The sequence below is a fragment of the Branchiostoma floridae genome, chromosome 15 (genome assembly GCF_000003815.2).
Source record: "Branchiostoma floridae strain S238N-H82 chromosome 15, Bfl_VNyyK, whole genome shotgun sequence".
Taxonomy (NCBI): domain Eukaryota; kingdom Metazoa; phylum Chordata; class Leptocardii; order Amphioxiformes; family Branchiostomatidae; genus Branchiostoma; species Branchiostoma floridae.
Genome location: NC_049993.1, coordinates 222,103 through 244,166, shown reverse-complemented (window position 1 = coordinate 244,166; position 22,064 = coordinate 222,103). Strand labels below are relative to the sequence as shown.

Below are 22,064 nucleotides of genomic sequence, written 5' to 3'. Positions count from 1 at the left end.
AGTTAAAAATGATGTACCTTCACTATAGCAGTGCTGGGTCTTCTTGGATTGCTCCTTTCATCTTGTGCAGGAGACATTTTCTGTAGACTGACCTGCGCTGAAGTGATCAGACCAGTCCTTGTCTTCACTGGAAGAAGTCCATGGTACTGTCAGAAAATGAACACAGATGGATCATGACGATAACAATGATGATTATCATTCTCTCTCTGATCAATATGATTCTTTAAAAACACATTAGCTGACAAATCTCTAACCAACCTCTCTACTGCCTTCCTCCTGGGGGTTCAACGACATCAGCCACTTCCAGCATGGTAAATAGACAAGTACAGAGCTAATAGAGAAATCCAACAAATCCAGTAGCTAACGGGGGCCGCCCTAAGATGCGCCCTGCCCTAAGATGCCCGGATTTTTTGCTGATCTTATTAATATGCAAAAGTACGCCCTGTTTGATGCCACTGACTATGATGATTAGAAAGGTAAATAAACCAAGTCCAAACAAACAGCTGTTTTTTTCCATTAAAAAAATATGTACACGTATTCACTTCCCTTCTTTTTGAAGACAGAATTTTCACAACAATGTTGGTAGCGCCAAATCACTGTGGTCACCTGTTATTAGGTATTGGTGGCTCGTGTCCCTAAATATACAACCAGTACAAAACAGCCACACAACTGTCATACACATAAGAAATAAAGCTTCACAAAACACTAAAAATATTGGTCTTCAAATGTTCGTTGAGTAGAAGCTAGACCGGCCATAGAAAAAGAATATAAGCATCACCGCCGTTGTTTTCCCCAGGGAGTGTGGCCCCGCAGGTGGCAGACAAGCGAACGCCCAAAAGGTTTGTTACTCTAACAAATGATTCGTACCGTCTATATATTATTAAGTGAAACTTCACAGAGTGATGTCGAATATGTTTCCCAATACGTACACAGAGTTTTTTTGTGATTTGGGCGTTGTCGTTTTTCGTAATGATTTTGTGAGTCGGGCCGCCGCATTCAGTGCATTTCGCCCATTTCCCATGAAAACACGACCTGGATTGTGAGAGATTTAGCTCTCCTCGCGGGAGACAAGAAGCACACACAATCACAATTCTACTGTCAAAAGAAAGCTAATACATCATAACATCAGAATTTTTATTCATGTTTGTCTAAATTGGTCCCCAACTTCCGAAGAGAGCAAATTCCAAAAGCGTGGCAAGTTAGGGCGCACTGTCTAACGCAGAATTTATATTCATGATAACGTCCTCTGTGTTTGCCAGTTGTAACGCGGAGGGTGAAGGGTCCATGAAGTCTGACACAAACCCCCTGCAGTTCCAAAATAATCCACAAGGTGGCCAAACCTACAACACTTTCTCTTTTTCCCAAGAGCACGAGATATCAAAAAAGGAAGTTCTGTTGCAGTACTGTACCAAGCTGCTAGGGGGCCAAAAATCTAATCGTTTTCATGTCTCATCAACATCTACCAACATACTGAATATCAATACTATGAATCCATCCAGGCATTCTCAAGTTATGCAGGACAACATACATGTACATACATGTACAAACATACAAATGCTACCAAAAATATAACCCTCTTGGCGAAGGTAATAGTACAGTTTCGTTATACTTACAGAAAACCCTAAAACTGGTCGTCTGAGCCAGACTTATAATTAGGACCTTCATGTACATGTACATACAATGTACATGTGAGGACAAACTTGTCTATAGCGGCCACTCAAGGGACTGGAGAAATGTGGCCACAATAGACAGGTGGCCACTATGGAGAAAATGCTGATCAGTGGCGAGCAATAAGTTACAAATGCTTTCAGTACCCACTGATCTTTCTTACCAAGTAACATTGTCTCGATCGTCTCAAAATTCAACTGACCCAACTGATATTGCCATGCGCAACGTTGGTCAATTTGCCGACAAAGACTTGTGCCTTCTAAAAAAACATCTTGCTGCCAGATGTATGTATAAACTTAACAACAACTTGCATACACTCACCATCCACTGACGAAGGGTCCCATTTGAGAAGAATGACGATGGCATGATCTAAACATAAAAGTATCCTGTCATTGTAGATGAACATCGATAGTACATGTGTATAGCGACTTCATGAAGCAAATTTTGTTGCTTGATGCACCATCATGTTGAAAGTGAATACCAATGAATGAAATAATCTGACCAAGGAGAGGTATAGAAACAGCACCATGTGGAAATATGAGGACAATAAATGGAATTTATGTAAAACATGAATAGGCACATCATCACCAGCATAAAAGGCACATGCATATGGCTCGTTCTCATTTAAATGTCGAAATGCTGTCGCCTAACTTTACGGCTTGATATGGAGAGAATTATAGACAACATCACTGGTTCCTTCATTTTTCCACAACCCCTGTAATGTTTTACAAAAGATGCACAGCAACATTCGTATTGGTTGATGGCTTAGACGGTTAGTATAGCCATGGGTCGGATTTCACACCCTAAAAAATGGCTGTCGCCTGCGAAGAAACAAAGAATTCAAATAGTAGCCAAAAATGTAACAATTCAGTTCCCAGAATGATTATTCGGTAGGTAAAACCAGCTGACCAGGCCCTCTGACCGGTCACGTCAGATCGCTCCTATCACTGATCTTGGAGGCTATGTGAGGTGGTTTATGCCTGTCGCCAGATTCTGTAACAAACGTTACCACCACGAGTACGATGGTTGCCACGGTTTTATTATCCACGTATAAGACTAGAAATGCCAGTTTTTGTGACGCTGTACATTTCTTCTCGCTTCCTAAAGAAACAAGAAAGGGTTGTTGACTGTTATTTGTATCCCACCTTGCTTAACAAAATGTTGTACAGAAATGACTGTAACAAACGTTACCATTGTTTGATGCTGTCTAAGCTTTCTATCTGACCTGGTGTAAAAAAGCTGCCCACTTTTCAAATGTCCATTGGGACATCCACTTATACCTAAATGATGTAGTCAATAAGGTAAGTCCTTTAGAAGAAAACAGGGTAAAGTTTACTGTTGTAACAAACGTTACCGGTAACGTTTGTTACCTGCCCTGTAATGTATTACCAATGGGACCGAAAATAATAAGTTGCCATTTTTTGGCTACGGTTAAAAGAGGAATTTTCCTAAACAACCAGGTAGTTTTCACTGAAAATAAAGCCGATTTATTTTTCGACCAAAAAAATGCCATTTTCGACATTTCAATGAGAACGAGTGATATACCTGTGTATGAACATACAAACACTAAAAGTAATAAAATGGATTTTCATCTTGTCATTGGTCAACACAATTTTGTTACTCACCACGCTGCCAGAAGACCTAGGACGTTGCCTAGCCTGTTCCATGTTGACTGTCTCTTGTGCACTAATGCTGCACTTACCTATTGAATAAAACAAGTATCACTGTTATTTTTCATGGGGAAAAAATCATTTTGAAATACAAAAAAAAATTCTCAAAGCCTTTCATACAATGGAAATCTGCTCCATGCTTGAGTAGTGAACTTTGTGGATTAATGTTGGCTTGTGGGTGTCCATGTCAGGTGGAGGAAAAGTGAGGATTGACAAATGTAATGTTTCATTCAATGAAGGGTTCGCTTAAAAGGCTGGGCTGTCTACCAGGCCAGGCTACCTGGCCTGGCTATCACGTCAGGCTACTCAGATCCCCCCATTCATAGCATAGTGTGTATGTTTGTGTGTATGTGTGTGTGTGTGTGTGTGTAAGAATGGGCTTGCCAGCAACAAAAATTTGTTTCTTTATTGAATATCTATCTTCTAGAACAGAAACTATCTCAGCTCGTTCAACAAGAAGGAAGAGCATATTAACAGTGCACACACCAGTTCTTCCGCGACAGGGGTCCGAGCTAGTGCGCGAGAAAAAAGTGACGAAAGGCTTCCGAGGGTCCATGTTTGAGTTGACATTTCTCATTATTTCCTGCGAAATGACATTAAACGGTTACATGGCTGAAAAGCGTAGGAAATGGTGTGTTTTCGGTGCAAATTGTGTTTTGGTCCGCGTCTTACTTCCGGGATATTCCTACGCCTGAATGTGATTAGGCTCGTGACCTAGATTAACCTCTGAAGCTCTGTGTTAAGCCTAGTTGTAATGCCGCGCGCCGTGGATGATTAAAAAAACTGTAGTACTAGAATTTTCTTTATAATTAGCTGGATTACTCGTTAGGTTTTCCTCTTTCTGACAGTATCAGTCGTGTTTGCCGGAAAAATCATCTTCATGTTTTTCTTTCAATGCCAAAATGCCCGATTTTTTGCATTATTTTTTACATGAAAATAATGTTTTTTCCCTCTAATTTTTTAAAATCAGAGAAGTTGAAGGATCGAAACTTAGTTTGTCTTGTAGCTAAAGGAATATGCTTTCACCAGATATACAGTTATTTTGCTTCAGGATAATTCCCTGGTAGAGCTGGTCGCTAGACTTTAGGGTATGCCGCCTCCAATTGAAACCCCAAATAAACTGGTGTGTGCCCCCTTAAAAGCGCCCATCCTGAAAAAAGTATTAGCGATAATAGCCAACAAATTGCATTTTTCCCATGAAAGTGTATAGCCTCGATCAAATTCTAGTTAAAAAAAGCCGGATTTCTCAGGTTTTGATATGATTCTACACTGTCATATAATTGGTGGATTTGCCCCCCTCCCCACCCCCACCCCCTTCAGACACGGTCGCAGAGCCTTTGAAGTGTGTGTGCTAAGGATAGATTACATAACAATTACCGAAACATTGTTATTTCTGCTACACAACCTCTGGGGCACCTGTAAATCGCATTTACACGTTTCACAGTTGCTTCTACATCAAGCGGCAAGCGTTTTTCAATGAAAAAAGCCCCTGCTGACGTCATTTTCGCACTTTCCTGGCAAATCAAATGTTAAGTTCGGCGTGGCGCTAGTTCTCGACATTAACACAAGTAAGTTGCACCAATCCGAAGATACATCCCAAGGCTTGTTTATTACACCGAGACCGACACCAAACTGCAAAGCCTTATCTTAGCAGATGCCCGTTTTTAAGTTCATACCGGCAGGATATGCAGAATAGGCCTCCATCTTAACCACAGATACAACATATGACTTCATTTTTCTACGAAATGAAAGAAGCCCGGCCTACGGAAACGCTTGGACGGGAAAGCTAGGTCTATCCTCTACCAGATATGACCAACAAATAACATTTCAAGCACTCTCGTTGAAGTGCGGAACTTAAAACTGCAGCGTTCTTACTTTCAAACATAGGCTAGTGGCCGGCATTGTGACGTCACGAACTCAACTGCGTTCTAGGTGGTTTCTACTGTTCATTCCAGTTAGAAATAGAGGGAAAGTGTGCTCCATCGCAAGAGCGGCCCCTTGCCTTTCCTTTTCACGACCATGCCTCTTCATTTAGCACGTATTAATGGCCTAAAACCTCTTCCATAGGACAAGCTTATTGTGACGTAATTGCTATTATGCGCATTGAATGGTATACTGGCCTGAAGGCGCAAAATCAGCCTTCCGACACCGCAACTTTCAACCACCTGTTACTCGAGAAAGAAAAGTCGCAGACAACTCAAACTTGGCATGACTATAGAGTATAACGTTTTAAAGTTATGGACAATAATAATCATAATTTGCATATATTAACGGTGCACACACCAGTTCTTCCGCGACAGGGGTCCGAGCTAGTGCGCGAGAAAAAAGTGACGAAAGGCTTCCGAGGGTCCATGTTTGAGTTGACATTTCTCATTATTTCCTGCGAAATGACATTAAACGGTTACATGGCTGAAAAGCGTAGGAAATGGTGTGTTTTCGGTGCAAATTGTGTTTTGGTCCGCGTCTTACTTCCGGGATATTCCTACGCCTGAATGTGATTAGGCTCGTGACCTAGATTAACCTCTGAAGCTCTGTGTTAAGCCTAGTTGTAATGCCGCGCGCCGTGGATGATTAAAAAAACTGTAGTACTAGAATTTTCTTTATAATTAGCTGGATTACTCGTTAGGTTTTCCTCTTTCTGACAGTATCAGTCGTGTTTGCCGGAAAAATCATCTTCATGTTTTTCTTTCAATGCCAAAATGCCCGATTTTTTGCATTATTTTTTACATGAAAATAATGTTTTTTCCCTCTAATTTTTTAAAATCAGAGAAGTTGAAGGATCGAAACTTAGTTTGTCTTGTAGCTAAAGGAATATGCTTTCACCAGATATACAGTTATTTTGCTTCAGGATAATTCCCTGGTAGAGCTGGTCGCTAGACTTTAGGGTATGCCGCCTCCAATTGAAACCCCAAATAAACTGGTGTGTGCCCCCTTAAAGCACTATAAAGCTAAACTTGTATTGACCAAGGGGGTATAATTACATGTACCTCCTTGTTCTCTATGCTAGTATGCCATGTTGACATATACAATATCGGTAGTCACATAGCCTTTTTGAGGCTGTGGATTGTTATCCACTGTACAATTTTTGTGTGCAGGACAGAGCCCAATCCTCTCATTCCACTGCCAATAATCTCTCCAACCCCCTTGTACAATTTGGAGTGGGGAAAGTAACTGTAAACAGCACAGATTTTGTGACATCACAAAGGATTTGAACCCAGGACCTCTGTTTTCTAAGTCTAACACCCTAAAGCATTTACCCAACACAGTACTGGTACAGTACTTGAATGAGTGCCATATGGTGGGGCTATGAATGGGGGGGATCTGAGTAGCCTGACGTGATAGCCAGGCCAGGTAGACAGGCCAGGTAGCCTAGCCTGGTAGACAGCCAAGCCTTTTAAGCGAACCCTTCAATGAACATTCAAACTGATGAAATGAAATGAATCTTTAATTTCCATTAATCTTAAACATGGCTTTTTAAAAATACACACTCATGCTAGCATTTCCTCTTGTGTGGTTTTGCTATAGGTCATCAACTCCTTTTGAAATAATTTCCACAGTAGTAATCAATTTAAGATTTTTATGGTCTTCAGCAAAGCAATGAACAAAATCTACAAAATTAGGTTACCTAAGAATGAAACAAGGTACATTTTTTAATAATGTGTCTATAAAAAGTGATCAATCATTACATCTTTTACACTAAACTAAGTTCTACAAAAGGTAAGGCAGAACATACCATTCTGGAAGTCGTGTATGATAACAAGAGACTTGTTCTGCTGTCCAAGTAAAGTGTTGTCTGGGTTTCGTAGCTGTACTCGAAACTTTTCCTTATTCTCTTGCAGATTGTCTTTTGTAATCCCTATGGTCCATTGTCTTTCACTGACACCTGCATGTGTTACATTCAACACATCCAATTCAGCTGACAACAAATTATATAAGAATGTAAGTTGACGGTAGTCAACATTATGTTACAATTTCAAGACTTTATATCCGTGCACAAAATAAAGCGCTTACCAACATGTTGTCGATCAGTCCTCTGATCCTTCTCAAGTTGAAATGACCCAACACCTAAGTGACTTAGGTGTTGGGTCATTTCAACTTGTGCACTGATATAAGTCTTAAAATTGTAACATAACAAATTACATACATTTGTACTGTACATGTACATGCAGAAATGTTCACAGTGATTTTATGTTATTACAATGTACAAGTTAGACCTATGACAAAATATCAATATATACCATAGCAGGACCATAGAGGACATGAGGAGGCTAACTAGGAGTGATGATGCCATGGTCCGCTGGATATGTTCTAGAAAGCTCTCGACCATCCTGTCTACTGAGCAGCTAAGAACCAGGCTTGGGGTTCATAGCGTACAGGACACAGTAAGATTCAATAGACTGCGCTGGTACGGCCACATCCAAAGAATGGATGAGGAAAAGTGGACCAGGAAGATCATGGAATTCAGCATAGAGGGAAAGAACCCTCATGGTTGACCACGAAAGAGATGGTTGGACAACATAAAGGAAGACATCAACTTTCTCAACCTGCACAGTGTCAACCCTAGTGACAGAGGACGCTGGCGAGCTGCCATCAAGCCCCCTCATCTATGTGCAAGCACGTCTAACCCCCACAGGATGGGGAACAACAGACGTTAAACCGGAGAGTGAGTGAGTGAGCAATACATCATACAATGATTTGGTTGAGCATAAAAATTACTTTTGCAATGTGTTTTGGGATACTTGTTTGACAGCTTATAGCCTTAGTAACTTTATTTTGCACTTGCTTTTGGGCAAAATTGTCAATCACCCTTAGCTATTGAAACCTTTACTTAAGACTAAGCAATGCAAAAAGTTCATAAAAATGGGGAGCTCTTAGGAAATCTAGGTCCAATCTTGAAAACAAACTTGTAGCATGTGTGTGAATAGTTCTTCATCAATTTTCATCCATAGCAACTTAATTCTACTATTTATTTGACGCAAATACTGACCTGGAACTTCAGCAATTATCCCATATCCGGTTCAGAATTTGCTATGACTGCCTAGCCAAAATCGCAAATCAGAGGTTGTGTCTATAGTTTTGGCTCCAGATTTTCTGGATTTACTAGAAGTATTAGGATACATGTAAATACTATGTAAAAAAAAGCACCTCCACAGAAAACTCACCAGGGTCAAATTGAATCTGCTGGGCTCGACCTGTGGTGAAGTCCTGCCCCTCCTCTCCTGTCAAACCTTTCACATGGACACCTACAAACACGGACTGGTCCAAGTTGCCTCGTCTTCTCAGAAGAATGGAAACTGACCCCACATCTTCACACACTGAATACTGAGGATGGACCATTTCAACTGTAGACCATTTCAGATGGAACCTGAAACAATAAGCAAAATGTATACAGTAATATAATACTTCCACTATATAAGAGCAATGCAGACTTAACCTACATGTAACGCATGTTCAGCACCTGAAAAAACTCTACTTTTGAGTGATGACAAATCGGGTATCAATTAATCTACATATTTTTTGGGTGTGCATGCCACATTTGTACTGATTGCCAATCAGAACATATTGATTTTGAGATTAACATGCATTGGCGTAATACCGGCCATAAGACTTATACCGGCCGATGAAAAATAATGGAATTTAAAGAGATCTACACATGCAACAATAGTTATTTCTGAGGTGTGCACACTTCAGACATCTAGGTGTCCAATACATCATTTACAAAGCATCGATTACAATGCATTCGAAGACAACAAGGCGAAAAGTTTTCAGTATCTTTTTCGGGACAGGCAGCTCGTCGTGGGACGAACACACCGTCACATTCATTGCCAGATTTGTAGATCATAATTACACATGCTCACGGCACAAGACGAACATGATTCAACAGCAATCTTGAATTTCTGTTGGTGACCTACAACTCATGTAAAAGTGTGAAGAACCGTTGCATAACAGCCCAGATCTACGACTGAATGGGCAAAATTGAACGTACGCAGCCATTTTCCCGCCATTTTTATACCTACGCTAGCAGTAAAGTGTTACATCACAGCGGTTGTGACAGACAAAAGTTAAATGAAAATTCTTGACAGTATACGTCCGTTTTCTCATGATATTTTGTATGCTCATGCAGGTTTATGTTTTATGCATTTACTAACACAAAATGAAGGAACATGGAGGATGTATAAAGGTACATAGCGACAGTTAATTGTGCTGTGTTTCTTCCGGCCGGTATTTTGTACCCCCTCTCAACCACGCGCCCGTTCGCCGTGTAATTCCGCGGCGTGTTACAATTACGACATTACGCTTTTAGCAAGACAAGAGTGGCAGAAAAGTTACACAGAAGAAGTGGCAAGGGTAAGCTATAACAGCAACATGTAACTGGAGAAAATGATACGTTGACAATTTGTCAAATCAGAATGGCTAGAGAAATCGTCGTAATCGTGCCGGTATTATGATAATAGATGTTACTAAACATAGTAGTGATACATACATTGTGCATAACTTTGTTACCTGTTCGGGGCTTGTACCCAAATTCCAAGTCAACAACAACCCTAATCAAATTAATATCGAAGGCCACTATCTCCTATGTGAATTGCAATGTTAACGTATACTGTACTTCCCTGAGTGAGTGAGTACATTTGTACTTCCCTGCTGAGATGAACCCAATATAATACAGTTACATCTAACATTAAATCTACATATAAAAAATTCCTGAGGTATTTTTATGCTAAACATTATGTTACATTTTACAGCCAGACTGTAAACCTTAACGACGCCCATCTTTGTTTCAATAGCCCTTGGTCACACAATCTATTTGCAACACTACATCAGGGCTAGTCCACATTAAGTGGTGTGTTTAACTACCATAATTTTTCCCAAATATAATGCTGAGTGCTAAGCAGAGGAAGTAGTATGTATCATTTTTCAAAGTCTTTGGTATGATCAAACTCATGAACTACACAGTGTATGCAAGGCAAACAGTACTCTACTCACTCAGCCATTGCACCAGCCACAATAACCTTAAACCTTACTGAATGATGCTTTAAACTTCAGACACAAGTTTGCAATTGATTTTCTTGGTGATATTGTGCAATACAAAGTCTGCTGGAAAACAATAAAATGAATCGGTGCATACCTTTGATTCTTCAGTATATTTCCATCTGAGTCTGACACATCAAATAAAAAGCTGTCACTGGTCACATACACATCCTTATTGAGAATGTACACAATGTCTCCATCACTGATATCCTCTTGTGTAAATGATGTTGTGATGATCGAACCACTTCTTCTCCTCTCAAGGTAGCCATGAAGGGGAAGACGTGTGACTGTAAAAACAAACTGCACTGACTTCATTACTGAGTCTCCAACTTTAAGCACTTCGTCTGTCAGCTGAAATCCCACACGCCCACCACTCATTTTCAGCAATGGAGAGGGAACAGCCTTTCTTACTTGCAGTGGTTGCCTCTTTGTCAAATCCACTTCAATTTCAAAAAATACTGGCTCATCCAACAGCTTTCCCATCAAAAAGAAGCCCTTATTTCTCCCATCAGTTGCAGTGAAAGAAAATCTGTCAATGCTTGCCTTTCCCCCACTATGTCTGTAAGATATCCGTTTGGCATCTATGTCAGCTTGAGTAAATCTATCAGCTACAGGAACTCCACCGATCAGGATCTGCCCGTATCTGGGACCCTGGATGATGTTGACCACTAGATTATCCATTGATGAATCTGGGTCTGTCAGCAGCAGATCCTGTGAAGTTATGGTTACGACTTCTCCAACATGGGGCTTGATTCCCAAATTCTTAGACAATGTAGGTGGTGTGTCATCCACTGCCATGATGCTGACAGTGAGAGAAACATTCTGCTCCTTCACTCCATTAGTAACTGTAAACGTAATTAAGTCTGAAGAAACATCAGCCTTACTTGTGTGGACATAAACAACCCTGCGACCAAGCAACTCCAACTGAGAGAATGTGTACAGGGGCACTCCTGGTTCATTGATATCTTCTATGTTCCCTTGGCTGGGTGGGTTTTGAACGGTGAAGATCAATTTTTCTACCTCATTAGTTCCATCTGTGGCAGACAAGACATCTGAACTCAAGACAACCCTACTTCCCTCATTGATGTGAACATCCCTACTGAGTACCTGTATTCCCGTCTTCTTCATTTTCTTGATGGTTATAATAAAGTCCTGCATAGGAGACACATTCACTCCATCAGTCACATAGAAGTTAAACACATCCATTCCCTTAGATCCCATGAGTCCGGTGTGTAGATACCTCACCATGTTCATGTCCACTTGCCACTGTGTAAAGTTTCTGTCTTTTTTTATGTCCTTCCAACTTTCAGAAGGCTTTTGTCTCAGCTGCAGCACACCCCTTTTAGGGACGGTAAGTGGAACATACACAAGATCCTTGGCATTGTCATCTTTATCTTGGGACTGTAAAACAACACTAGACAAAATTTTGCTTTCTAACCGACCAACAATGAGGCCAGTATTTCTGATCACTTCTGGTTTTTCATCATTGACTGCCTTGATGCTAACTTTGACAGTCTTTTTCACAATATGTTTTCCATCAGTAACAGCAATAGAGAATACATCTTCTTTACTTTCAGATCCATCATGGCGATAGACCAGTCTCATCCTAGTCTTCAGCTCCTCCAAAGTAAAATGCTGTGGGACATTACTGTGCTGACTGCTACCACTGGCCCTGTGACTGCTGTCAAACAGTTGTCCATGCTTGGGAAGCTTTGTCACAGAAAATATAATATCGTCAGGTGGTAGATCTAAGTCAGTAACATCTAGCATAGACAAATTCAGTTCCATAGCAGCTCCCTCTACAATGTCAATATCACGAGCAGTCAAGTTTGGAACCTCATCATTCCGTGGTCGTATGGCTATGGGAATGGTGACATTGTTGGACTGATGTCTTCCATCTGTAGCACACACAACCAGCTGGTCCTGGGTTGGTTCTGTTCCGATATGGACAGACTGAACATATCTGATATGTCCATCTTTGATATTCCTCAACTGAAAGGATGAAACTGGAATTCCAACGTTGCCTTTTTCATGACCAGGCATGGGTGCAATGTTCTCCACATATCCCCATGCTGGCTGCAGTGTGACAATGAACCCAATATTGTCTTCATCGGTATCAACATCATAGGCATTCAGCATTCTGTCCTGGATAGAGGTTGACAGGCCTGTAAAAACATAGATTTCAACAATAGAATTATAAACAGCGAGCAGATTATTATTGGACTTACATGTAGCAGAGCACTTCATGAGAATCTTGAGCTCTCTTTATTCAGCCTCAAGATTCTTTGAATAGATCATGATTTTTCCAGACCTTTTTAAAACATCTAGAGATGCTTCTGAAAACAATCTCAAGATACAAGATGTTTCTTTTCAAGATGTTTCATAAAACTTTAAAAAGTCTCAAGATCTATATTAAGGCAATCTTGATATAAATGTTGCAAGCTCTTTCTAAGATTCATATATTTAATCATTATCAAAAGACTGGTTTTGGTGTTACATTTCTCACTCTCACTCACTGATCCTCGCCGCATATCAGTGTTACATTTGGTGCTGATTCAGACCAGCTCTGAGGACTTTGAACTGTTGATTGGAATAACCTATAATTAAGGGGAGCCTTGCAATAGTGTTTGAGCCATGTTCACATACTGCCCTTAAACGTCATATCAGTCATACAGTTTTCACAGTCCAGACACAATTGCCATGCCCTTAAGAGGTGCATGTTATAGTTTTTTTTTTTTAAACAACCTCAGCTATAGACCGCTAACATAACAACAGAAATATGAGAATAGCAGGGAGTCAGCTGAGTGTGTGTTTCATGAAATTCAACAGTTACTGTGATGTATGTTTGCAGTTATTGTGGTAGCCGCTTCAGTTTAAATATAAATTAAAGATTCGTACCATTTCTGGGCATGTGCCAACTTAGGGCAGCCCCCATTATACCAAACTTTTCATTTTTGTTCTTTCACATCTTCTTCTTTGGAACTTACTTTGGCATTTTTGAACATGAGTATCCATTTTCCGATATTTATTTTAATCTATGGCATATATGTGCTCATTTTACAACTGCTTCATATGATTTACAGCAAGGCCGAAGACTTTTTAAAAATTTCTCATTCATAAATTCAAATCAACGATCATGGCCTGATTGGAACAATTATCCCATACCTTCGCCAAATGATTCTTCCCTTTACAACTGCTGTATTAATTCTGTTTGGAATTAATTAAGCAAATAAGGTCCTCATTTGCATAAATTATATGAATTGATCATCTCCTTTACCAAACAACAGACTTACACAATCTACATTGAGAAAGAAGGCTTTAATTGCATTTTTTATATTCTATGCAAATGAGGTTGCACAATGACCTAATTTGCATAATTAATGTTCAACTATGTTCACCTGTACATAACTTCCAAATGCTACAACAGGCTTTTAGCCAGGCAGGCGTACAGGCATACATTGTACGGCGTGTTAAAAAAATAACCCCCAGACCCCCTACAATACTCACACCTGCAGCGCTCGCCCAACGGCAAGAAATTTGGACACCCTATGAAAACATCCTAGCTAAAAGCCTGTGCTACAAGTATGAAGTTCCCGTCATTTATCACATTATAACATTTCACTAATCATGCAAATTAGGTCTTTAGTTTGCAAAATATATAAAATTATCTATAAATATTCTTCTCTTTCTTAGTTACAAATGTCACATGTTGCAATGGTCCTATAATGGAACAGAGTGTGTTTAGACAATTTCCTCATTAATTATGCAAATTAGATTCCAATTTGCATAAATAATATGTAATTATATGAAGCATCACTCAAGCTATCTACATGCCAAAAATCTGGACAATCCGTCAACCCCTTCTTGAGTTATTCCCTTTCAGAGTCTGACACTTAACCTGCCCTGCAGTTTCAAAACAAGCTGCTAGGGGCCCCAAACCTACACCACTTACTCTCGGCATCAAGAGCTGTCTACCACTAAAAAATCATAGCCTAAGCATGTCCAGAACTCCAGATATTTAACCAGTAAGTTCCGCTGCAGTACCATGACAGGCCGCTAGGGGGCCCAAAATCATTTCTAGGTCTCATCAAGAACTACCCACATACCGAATATCAATACTATCCATCCAGGCATTCTCGAGTTATGCTGGTCTTAGCTTCTACATAGAAATATGTATACATACATGTACAAATGTACATACATACATACAAACGCTACCCAAAACATAACCTTGCCATTCTGGCAAAGGTAATTATGCAAATTGGAATCTAATTTGAACAAATAATGAGGAAATCGTCTTAACATGCTCTGTTACATTATAGGACAATTGCAACATGTGACATTCGTAACTGAGAGAGAGAAGAATATTGATAGATATATGTAATGCAAAATAGACATTCACAAAGGTCCTCACAGCGTTTGCTGGTTGTAATGTGGAGCATGAAAGGTTCATGAACCATATGAATGTATTTCTTGTCCATGTTTGTTCTTCAGATGAATGTGTTAAAAATTCATTTAGCTGACTTGTGTCCACATTGTATTGTACCTGTTGCAATTCAAATAAAGTCAAAGTCATTTATCAACACTTAACAGCTCTCTAGCAACTGAGTTTCAGTGCATGAAAAAGGTTATAGTTTTTCTTTCTTTTTTCAGATAATGTGACTGCAGACCTGCAATGTATAACGCTAGTTCACCTTTATCTGTTGGGTAAGTAACCTTTAACCGATGCTTTTAAAAACAGGGTATTTAGGATATCATGTCTATGGACATTAGTTCCAAATTGCAATATTTTCAGGATATTCCAGTTCAAAACTACCACCTGTCGACATGACGTGGCTATGAATACTGCTTTTCTAAAGCAACGGATATTGGTTACCCAACGGATAAAGGTGAACTAGCATTACGCAGGACCTGGTACATGTATAGTAGGTATTACTGTATCAGTAGGTAATACACAAAAATTATTCACATACCTTCATCAACAATAAAAGGGCTGCCCAAGATAACATCTGGTGGCTGATTATCCACTGGAGTGATCGTAATATTTACATCATGCACTGGTAGCGCATTGCGGGGGAAAGGGTCATCCGAGACAACAAGTGTGAAAGAATCCTGCAGAGCTGTCATCCCAACCTCTCCTCCCGTGTGGGAGTAGCTAACAGCACCAGCATGTACGTCCTGTTGTCTGAACTGTGTGACCATGACACCATCCCTGTACAGCATACCTCTGTGTGGTGGCTGCACCACAATGAATGTCAACTGGAAGTCATCTGTATCTGTGTCAGTTGCTGCCAGCACTTCAGGTGTGAGAAGTACTGTTTCCCCTTCAGGAACAGTTAAATGTTGATGGAGACCATCCAACATCACAGGGGATTCATCATTTACAGCATGAACCTCTACTGGTACTTCCATGGTGACAGAGTTCACTCCATCACTGACCTTAAGAGAAAACTTGTCCCTTGGTATCTCAGAGCCATCGTGAGAATAACTGTAAAACAAAATATGAAACATGGAACAAAAATCATTATGGTAGTAAGACTTAGTAGTACACAGCGTAACATTTCAATTAACACAACAAGAATTTAACAAAAAATTAAGAATTGGACACCCAATTTTTTTTACATATCTGGTGGAATGCTTCAATGTTGTCTAGCAAGGTATCAATCTTAAGAATAATACAATGTAAAAGTATTAATTGCCCAGGCTTTCAGGTGACTTCACGAGGCGAAGCAATTAAACTGAATGAGTGCGAGTGAATACAAGCTTATCTGCCTGCATGTAGCAGTGAGAAGTAGCTCCTGTCGATCTAGCAGACTGAGTGAGGAAGTAGCAGAACTCCTTTTTTTCAAGAACAATTTTGTGTGTGTACTATATATAACCCTGATACCCCATGATTCATCAATTATATACCAACCTGATGAACTTCTTTACAACAGCTTTGTCTATTAGTATGCAGGATCAAGATATTTTCCTTCTCCTGGAGTTAACCATGCACCTCAGTCTACCCTTCCTACCACCAGATCTTGATGTTTCAGGACTGTCCTTTTCTGTTGCAGCTTTTGAGTAAATGTGTATATGAATTCAAAGCTTTAAATACATACCTGATTTTGTAATGGAGGAGGTCTTCAAATGTAAACATGCCATTCAGTGCCAGCTCAACACCTTTCACTTGCAGACTTCCATGATTTGGTTGGCGACTCACAATAAAAACAACTTCATTTACTGGAGTGTCGATGTCTGTGACCATCATGTTTTCCACAGTGATGATAACAGACTGCCCTTCCTTCACAGTCAGCACACTGACCTGCACTTCTGGGGAGACATTATCCACAGGCAAGATGGTGATGTCAAACCTCTGGCCTGTCACTGTGTTTCCAGAAGGATCACTTACTGAATAGATAAACTGCACCGTTCGAGATTTTGGTCCAATGTCATGCATCGGTGGTACATAAGCAATTTTCATGTGATCAATCTCACTCTGATGGAACATTCGGACTGGGCGGACTGCATCGGTCTTTATCATCACAGGCATATTTTCTGTGGACACAACAGTACCTGCATCATCCAAGCTTAGGGAGTCCACGAACAGACACATGGTAGTGATGGTGAACATAAGGTCGTCATCCTCTGACTCCTCATCATGGTAAGATAGATGTGCTTTAGTAAAAATCCCAACTTCTGTTTCCTTGACAACCAGTGAATTAGTCATTTCTGGCAATGGAGCAGGAGGCAGGTCATCAATTGGGATGACTTGAATCACAACTGACTGTGGTTCCGACTCATTGGGTGGTTCGTTACTGTCACGAAGAACAAACTCGAAAGAGTCAGCAAACATTTCATCACCTGTGTGCTGGTAGTATATACAACCTTCAAACAGATCCCTTTGTAAGAAAGACTTGATAGGATGACCAAGTGTTTGCCATGAATATTTTTTCAGGATGTGCCCTGACACTGGTGGATGGATAATGCTGAACAAAATGTAGTCATCACTGGAGTCCATGTCAGATGCTGTCAGCATGTCACCATCAATTGGAATTGTCTCTCCTTCCTTGAGATGGAAGATGACATTATTGATTAAGAAAGGAGGACTGTCATCTTTGGGAAGGATGCTGATTGGGAAGCTGGCTCTCACACTGTGGGCTCCGTCAGTGATTCTCAGTTGTATGTTATCCTTGTCAGAATCACTGTCATCATGCTGGTAAACAACAGTACCATCCGCTACATGGTATGGGGTGAACATAATGGCAGGGAGGCCATTAACCAACAGCCTTCCCTGTCTCAAACCACCTACAACAATGATCTGTACCGTCTCCAAGTTGTCATTATCAACTACCTGAAAATTGTGACTCTCTACTGGTCTAGACTGCCCCTCTAGGAGGGTCAGCCCAGTGTTGATGGAGACACGTGGTGCATTAGTGTCTGATGTACGCACAGCCAGGAAAACCATGACTGGGTCACTCCAAGTGAAGTGACTGTCATAGATGGTAAATTCTACTTCAAACACCTTTCTTTCTTGATAGCTTGTGTTTGGTGGTTTGTAGCCAATCATCAGGCTGTTGATATCTGCCTGTGAGAAAGACATGATTGGCTTAGTGTGGTCATCCAGGTGGACAATGTAGCCTTGTTCCTCAGTAAGGGGCTTGCTTATGTTGAAAACAAGTTTGCTGGACTGACTCTCCATGTCTTCTGCTGACAATGTTGAGGGTGTTATTGTACTTAGAATGAATTGGTCAACATCCAAGATGTACATCGCACCAAAAGAGCCTTTTGGTGGAGTATTGGGCATGCCTGGGATGATAATTATAGGTAAATGCAATCTCTCAGTGTACCTTTCTTCATCACCTTTAGGATCATATACGTCAATAGTAATAGCAATAAAATCCACATCTGGGGAAGGGGGCAACAAGTGTTCATAACGTAGACCTAATGTCAGCAACTTGTCACATTGCTCTCTCAGGTTCTGCACTTGCCTCCTGTTTTCCCCAATGACAAGCTGACCGAATTCAGGCAGGGCAGTCACAGGCACGGAGATGTGTGCTTCACATTTGGCATTATTTGATCTCGTGTACACAAATTCCAAAATATTGGCATCTAAAGGATCAGAGAGGCCAAAAAATTCAGATACTGTCAAATTCCGTTTTACCTGTACAGCTCTATACTGCTGGTCACGTGTACGTATGGTAAGAATAAAAACCTCAGAGACAGTTTTTGTTTGGGTGAAGAGATGCACACGTAGCTTGACCTGATCTTGGTGCAGTAGTGATGATCCATGATGGATATAGTGCACGGTCCCTGGTGGGTACTGGCAGTCAAATACCTGTAGATAATAGGAAAGGAATCAGCAAGACTTCTCCACCAATCGCACATGTCTCACCTGTTATCAAATTCAAAGCGGCCCAGTGTTCCAATAGAAACTGATAAAACTACCAGTACTTAGTAACATTAATTTGTCCCTACATTCGTACATGTACATTTGTACGTTAATACAGTACGTTTACATTAAAAATCACTTCACATATCCGGATCCTTGATTTGCCAACCTAACAAAAAGACGTGTATACCATTTATAGGAGCAGTAGATTATGAGCTCTTTTGGTCAGGAATAAGTTACATACTGCAGGTTTAGACTCCTTATAGCTAGAAGCTTGTGCTGCCATTTTAAAAAAAACTCAAGAAAGTGTTGATGGCTCGTCATAATTTTTGGCATATGCATGTAGGTAGCTTAGACACATATTGGTATGTACATATATGACAGACAGATAGTGAGGGAGTAAGTGTGAAATTTGCAAATTATGCAAAATGGAACATTTTCACAGTTGAGGAAATTGTATCATTATAGCAGTATTTAGAACTTTTGTATCTTTTGTCCTGGACATGATATGGTCTGGATGTTTGGATAGCAGACAACTTTTGATGTGAACAAAGTGGTGTAAAAAAATGTAGGTTTGGGCCTTTTGCTATGATTTAGCAGTGGAATTTGAAATGTCAGGCAGTATGCAAATTGCAGAGATTCGTACATGTGAAACTATTCCCCTGGTGATGAAATGCACCCTTATGAATTTCATCACTTGAAGACCAGTGCGAGAACGGCAATGGTAAACCACACTAGTACTGGGCACAAGGTAGTATAACATAACTGGTCAAAATGAACGTTCAGATATCTTCATCACTTTAAGGCAGTGCATGATGAATGCCGGTGCCATTTCTGGCCCAAAGTCCATAAGATACATTAATGAAGCAGCCATGCCCACAGTTGCTTGAGGACCACCAACTCTGGCCGGTCTGCGGTCCGCTTAAAAAAACACTGCCAACCCACTTGACACTGCTGCCACGAATAAGGTCGAGAAAACCATGCTGCTAGCAAGAATATATTAAATAGAAAAATTGATGTAGCGGGAACCACTGTAATCTGGAAGTCAGGACCAAGATTGCAAAAATCAGCATCACGGTTTATTGTTCACAGAACGCAGGGAAGAAGATAACACATTTAGAACTTGGGAGGGACGTCAGCAAATTGGCCATTCATTAAGAAGGCATTCCAGAAAGAAGTCATCTACCAGGTCAGATCGCAAACTTCCCAAACGAAAACATCGGCAAGCCCCTGAAGCTTGGGCAGTGGCAACGCTATTTTGTTTAAAATTTATATTTGCTTGGGTGGCGGTGAATATTGTAGTGAGGGATTGATTCCGACATTTACAAAGAATGCCATACATTTTGCACTTTTCAGGCAAAGATTTTGACTGTAATTCTGCCTACTAGTAGGAGATTGTAGGTCAGACATCGAAGTTAGGGCTGCCCATTGAAAAGCATGTTAAATACACTTAATGAAGGCTTAAAAAAAAGTACTAACCCATATTTCAATTTTCTCCACCAGAAAGTCACTTGGATCTAGTTTATGACTATGCAAAGAAAACAGAGCATTGTCCCAGGTTTGAGGAACTTAGTGCAAATATGGATATTGATTCTCCTCAGTGCCCAATTAATGTACAAAAGGCTCAGACACATTAGTGTTATAAACCTGACTAGGGGCAGGTAACCAATACTAGAAAAACATAGCTATTCATTATTAACAATACTATTTACATTATAATAATTATATAACTCTTCACCAAACTGGACTTTTCTTATCTTTATTTATCACAGAAACATTGCTACAATGAGGATTTGATTAGATGAGTATCTGTTACAGTGTGTACAAACTTATTTCAAATACAAAAATGTATTTCATTTCACTTCCTAAATATTTTTAAAGTATTGGAAGGGGTTGACACATAAACAATATTAATTGCATTATTTGTGTGCAGAAAAATGTAACCACATGCTATTAATAGTCTAATAAATTGTTGGAACATGGCATGAGCGGGCTCCTCTTCTGAGTACAGAAAGGAAATGTTTTATAACATTTAGTTATGACGTAGAAAATTTCAATTGTAAAATGTACCTTTATTAACATTGACAAACAAATTGTTTTTCTCTTCTTAATAAATGACGACAATACAGGTAAGTAAGGTGTGTTTCTTTTATAACAGGCCAGGTAAGACGCCGTACAGGTAAGTAAGGTGTGTTTCCTTTTATAGCAGACCAGGTAAGACACCGTACAGGTGAGTAAGGTGTGTTTCCTTTTATAGCAGACCAGGTAAGACACCGTACAGGTGAGTAAGGTGTGTTTCCTTTTATAGCAGACCAGGTAAGACACCGTACAGGTGAGTAAGGTGTGTTTCCTTTTATAGCAGACCAGGTAAGACACCGTACAGGTAAGTAAGGTGTGTTGCCTTTTATAGCAGACCAGGTAAGACAACGTACAGGTGAGTAACATGTATTTCCTTTGATTACAGACCAGGTAAGACACCATACAGGTGAGAAAAGTGTATTTCCTTTGATTACAGAGCAGGTTAGACACCATACAGGTGAGTAACGTGTATTTCCTTTTATAACAGGCCAGGTAAGACAACATACAGGTAAGTAAGGTGTGTTTCCTTTTATAACAGACCAGGTAAGGCACCGTACAGGTGAGTAACATGTATTTCCTTTGATTACAGACCAGGTAAGACACCGCACAGGTGAGTAAGGTGTGTTTCCTTTTATAACAGGCCAGGTAAGACGCCGTACAGGTAAGTAAGGTGTGTTTCCTTTTATAGCAGACCAGGTTAGACACCATACAGGTGAGTAACGTGTATTTCCTTTTATAACAGGCCAGGTAAGACAACATACAGGTAAGTAAGGTGTGTTTCCTTTTATAACAGACCAGGTAAGGCACCGTACAGGTGAGTAACGTGTATTTCCTTTGATTACAGACCAGGTAAGACACCGCACAGGTGAGTAAGGTGTGTTTCCTTTGCCTATAGACCAGATAGTGTATTATACAGGTGAGTAAGGCGTCTTTCCTTTGCCTATATACCATATAGGCCATTAAACAGGCGAGTAAGGCGTCTTTCCTTTGCCTATAGACCAGATAGGGTATTATGCAGGTGAGTAAAGCAACTTTCCTTTGCCTATAGACCAGATAGGGTATTATACTGGTGAGTAAGGTGTCTTTCCTTTGCCTATAGACCAGATAGGGCATTATACAGGTAAGTAAGGTGTCTTTCCTTTGCCTGTAGACCAGATAGGGTATTATACAGGTGAGTAAAGCAACTTTCCTTTGCCTATAGACCAGATAGGGTATATACAGGTGAGTAAGGTGCCTTCCTTGCC

General features: G+C 40.2%; 1 protein-coding gene across 6 annotated transcripts in view; it reads right to left on the bottom strand.

The window, feature by feature from the left end:
- The window catches only part of LOC118431463 (FRAS1-related extracellular matrix protein 1-like), a 38,245-nt gene that overhangs the window by 7,053 nt on the left and 9,128 nt on the right, over positions 1-22,064 (bottom strand). For 5 of the 6 annotated variants that reach the window (XM_035842700.1, XM_035842702.1, XM_035842701.1 and 2 more), the window contains exons 3-10: positions 16,472-18,687; positions 15,344-15,858; positions 10,468-12,535; positions 8,501-8,703; positions 7,072-7,221; positions 3,294-3,370; positions 1,990-2,037; positions 18-146 (exon numbers count right to left, since the gene is read on the bottom strand). In XM_035842700.1, coding sequence (XP_035698593.1) covers positions 18-146; positions 1,990-2,037; positions 3,294-3,370; positions 7,072-7,221; positions 8,501-8,703; positions 10,468-12,535; positions 15,344-15,858; positions 16,472-18,687 — 5,406 coding nt within the window. The remainder of the gene's footprint in view (positions 1-17; positions 147-1,989; positions 2,038-3,293; positions 3,371-7,071; positions 7,222-8,500; positions 8,704-10,467; positions 12,536-15,343; positions 15,859-16,471; positions 18,688-22,064) is intronic. The other variant, XM_035842705.1, reaches the window with a different exon arrangement.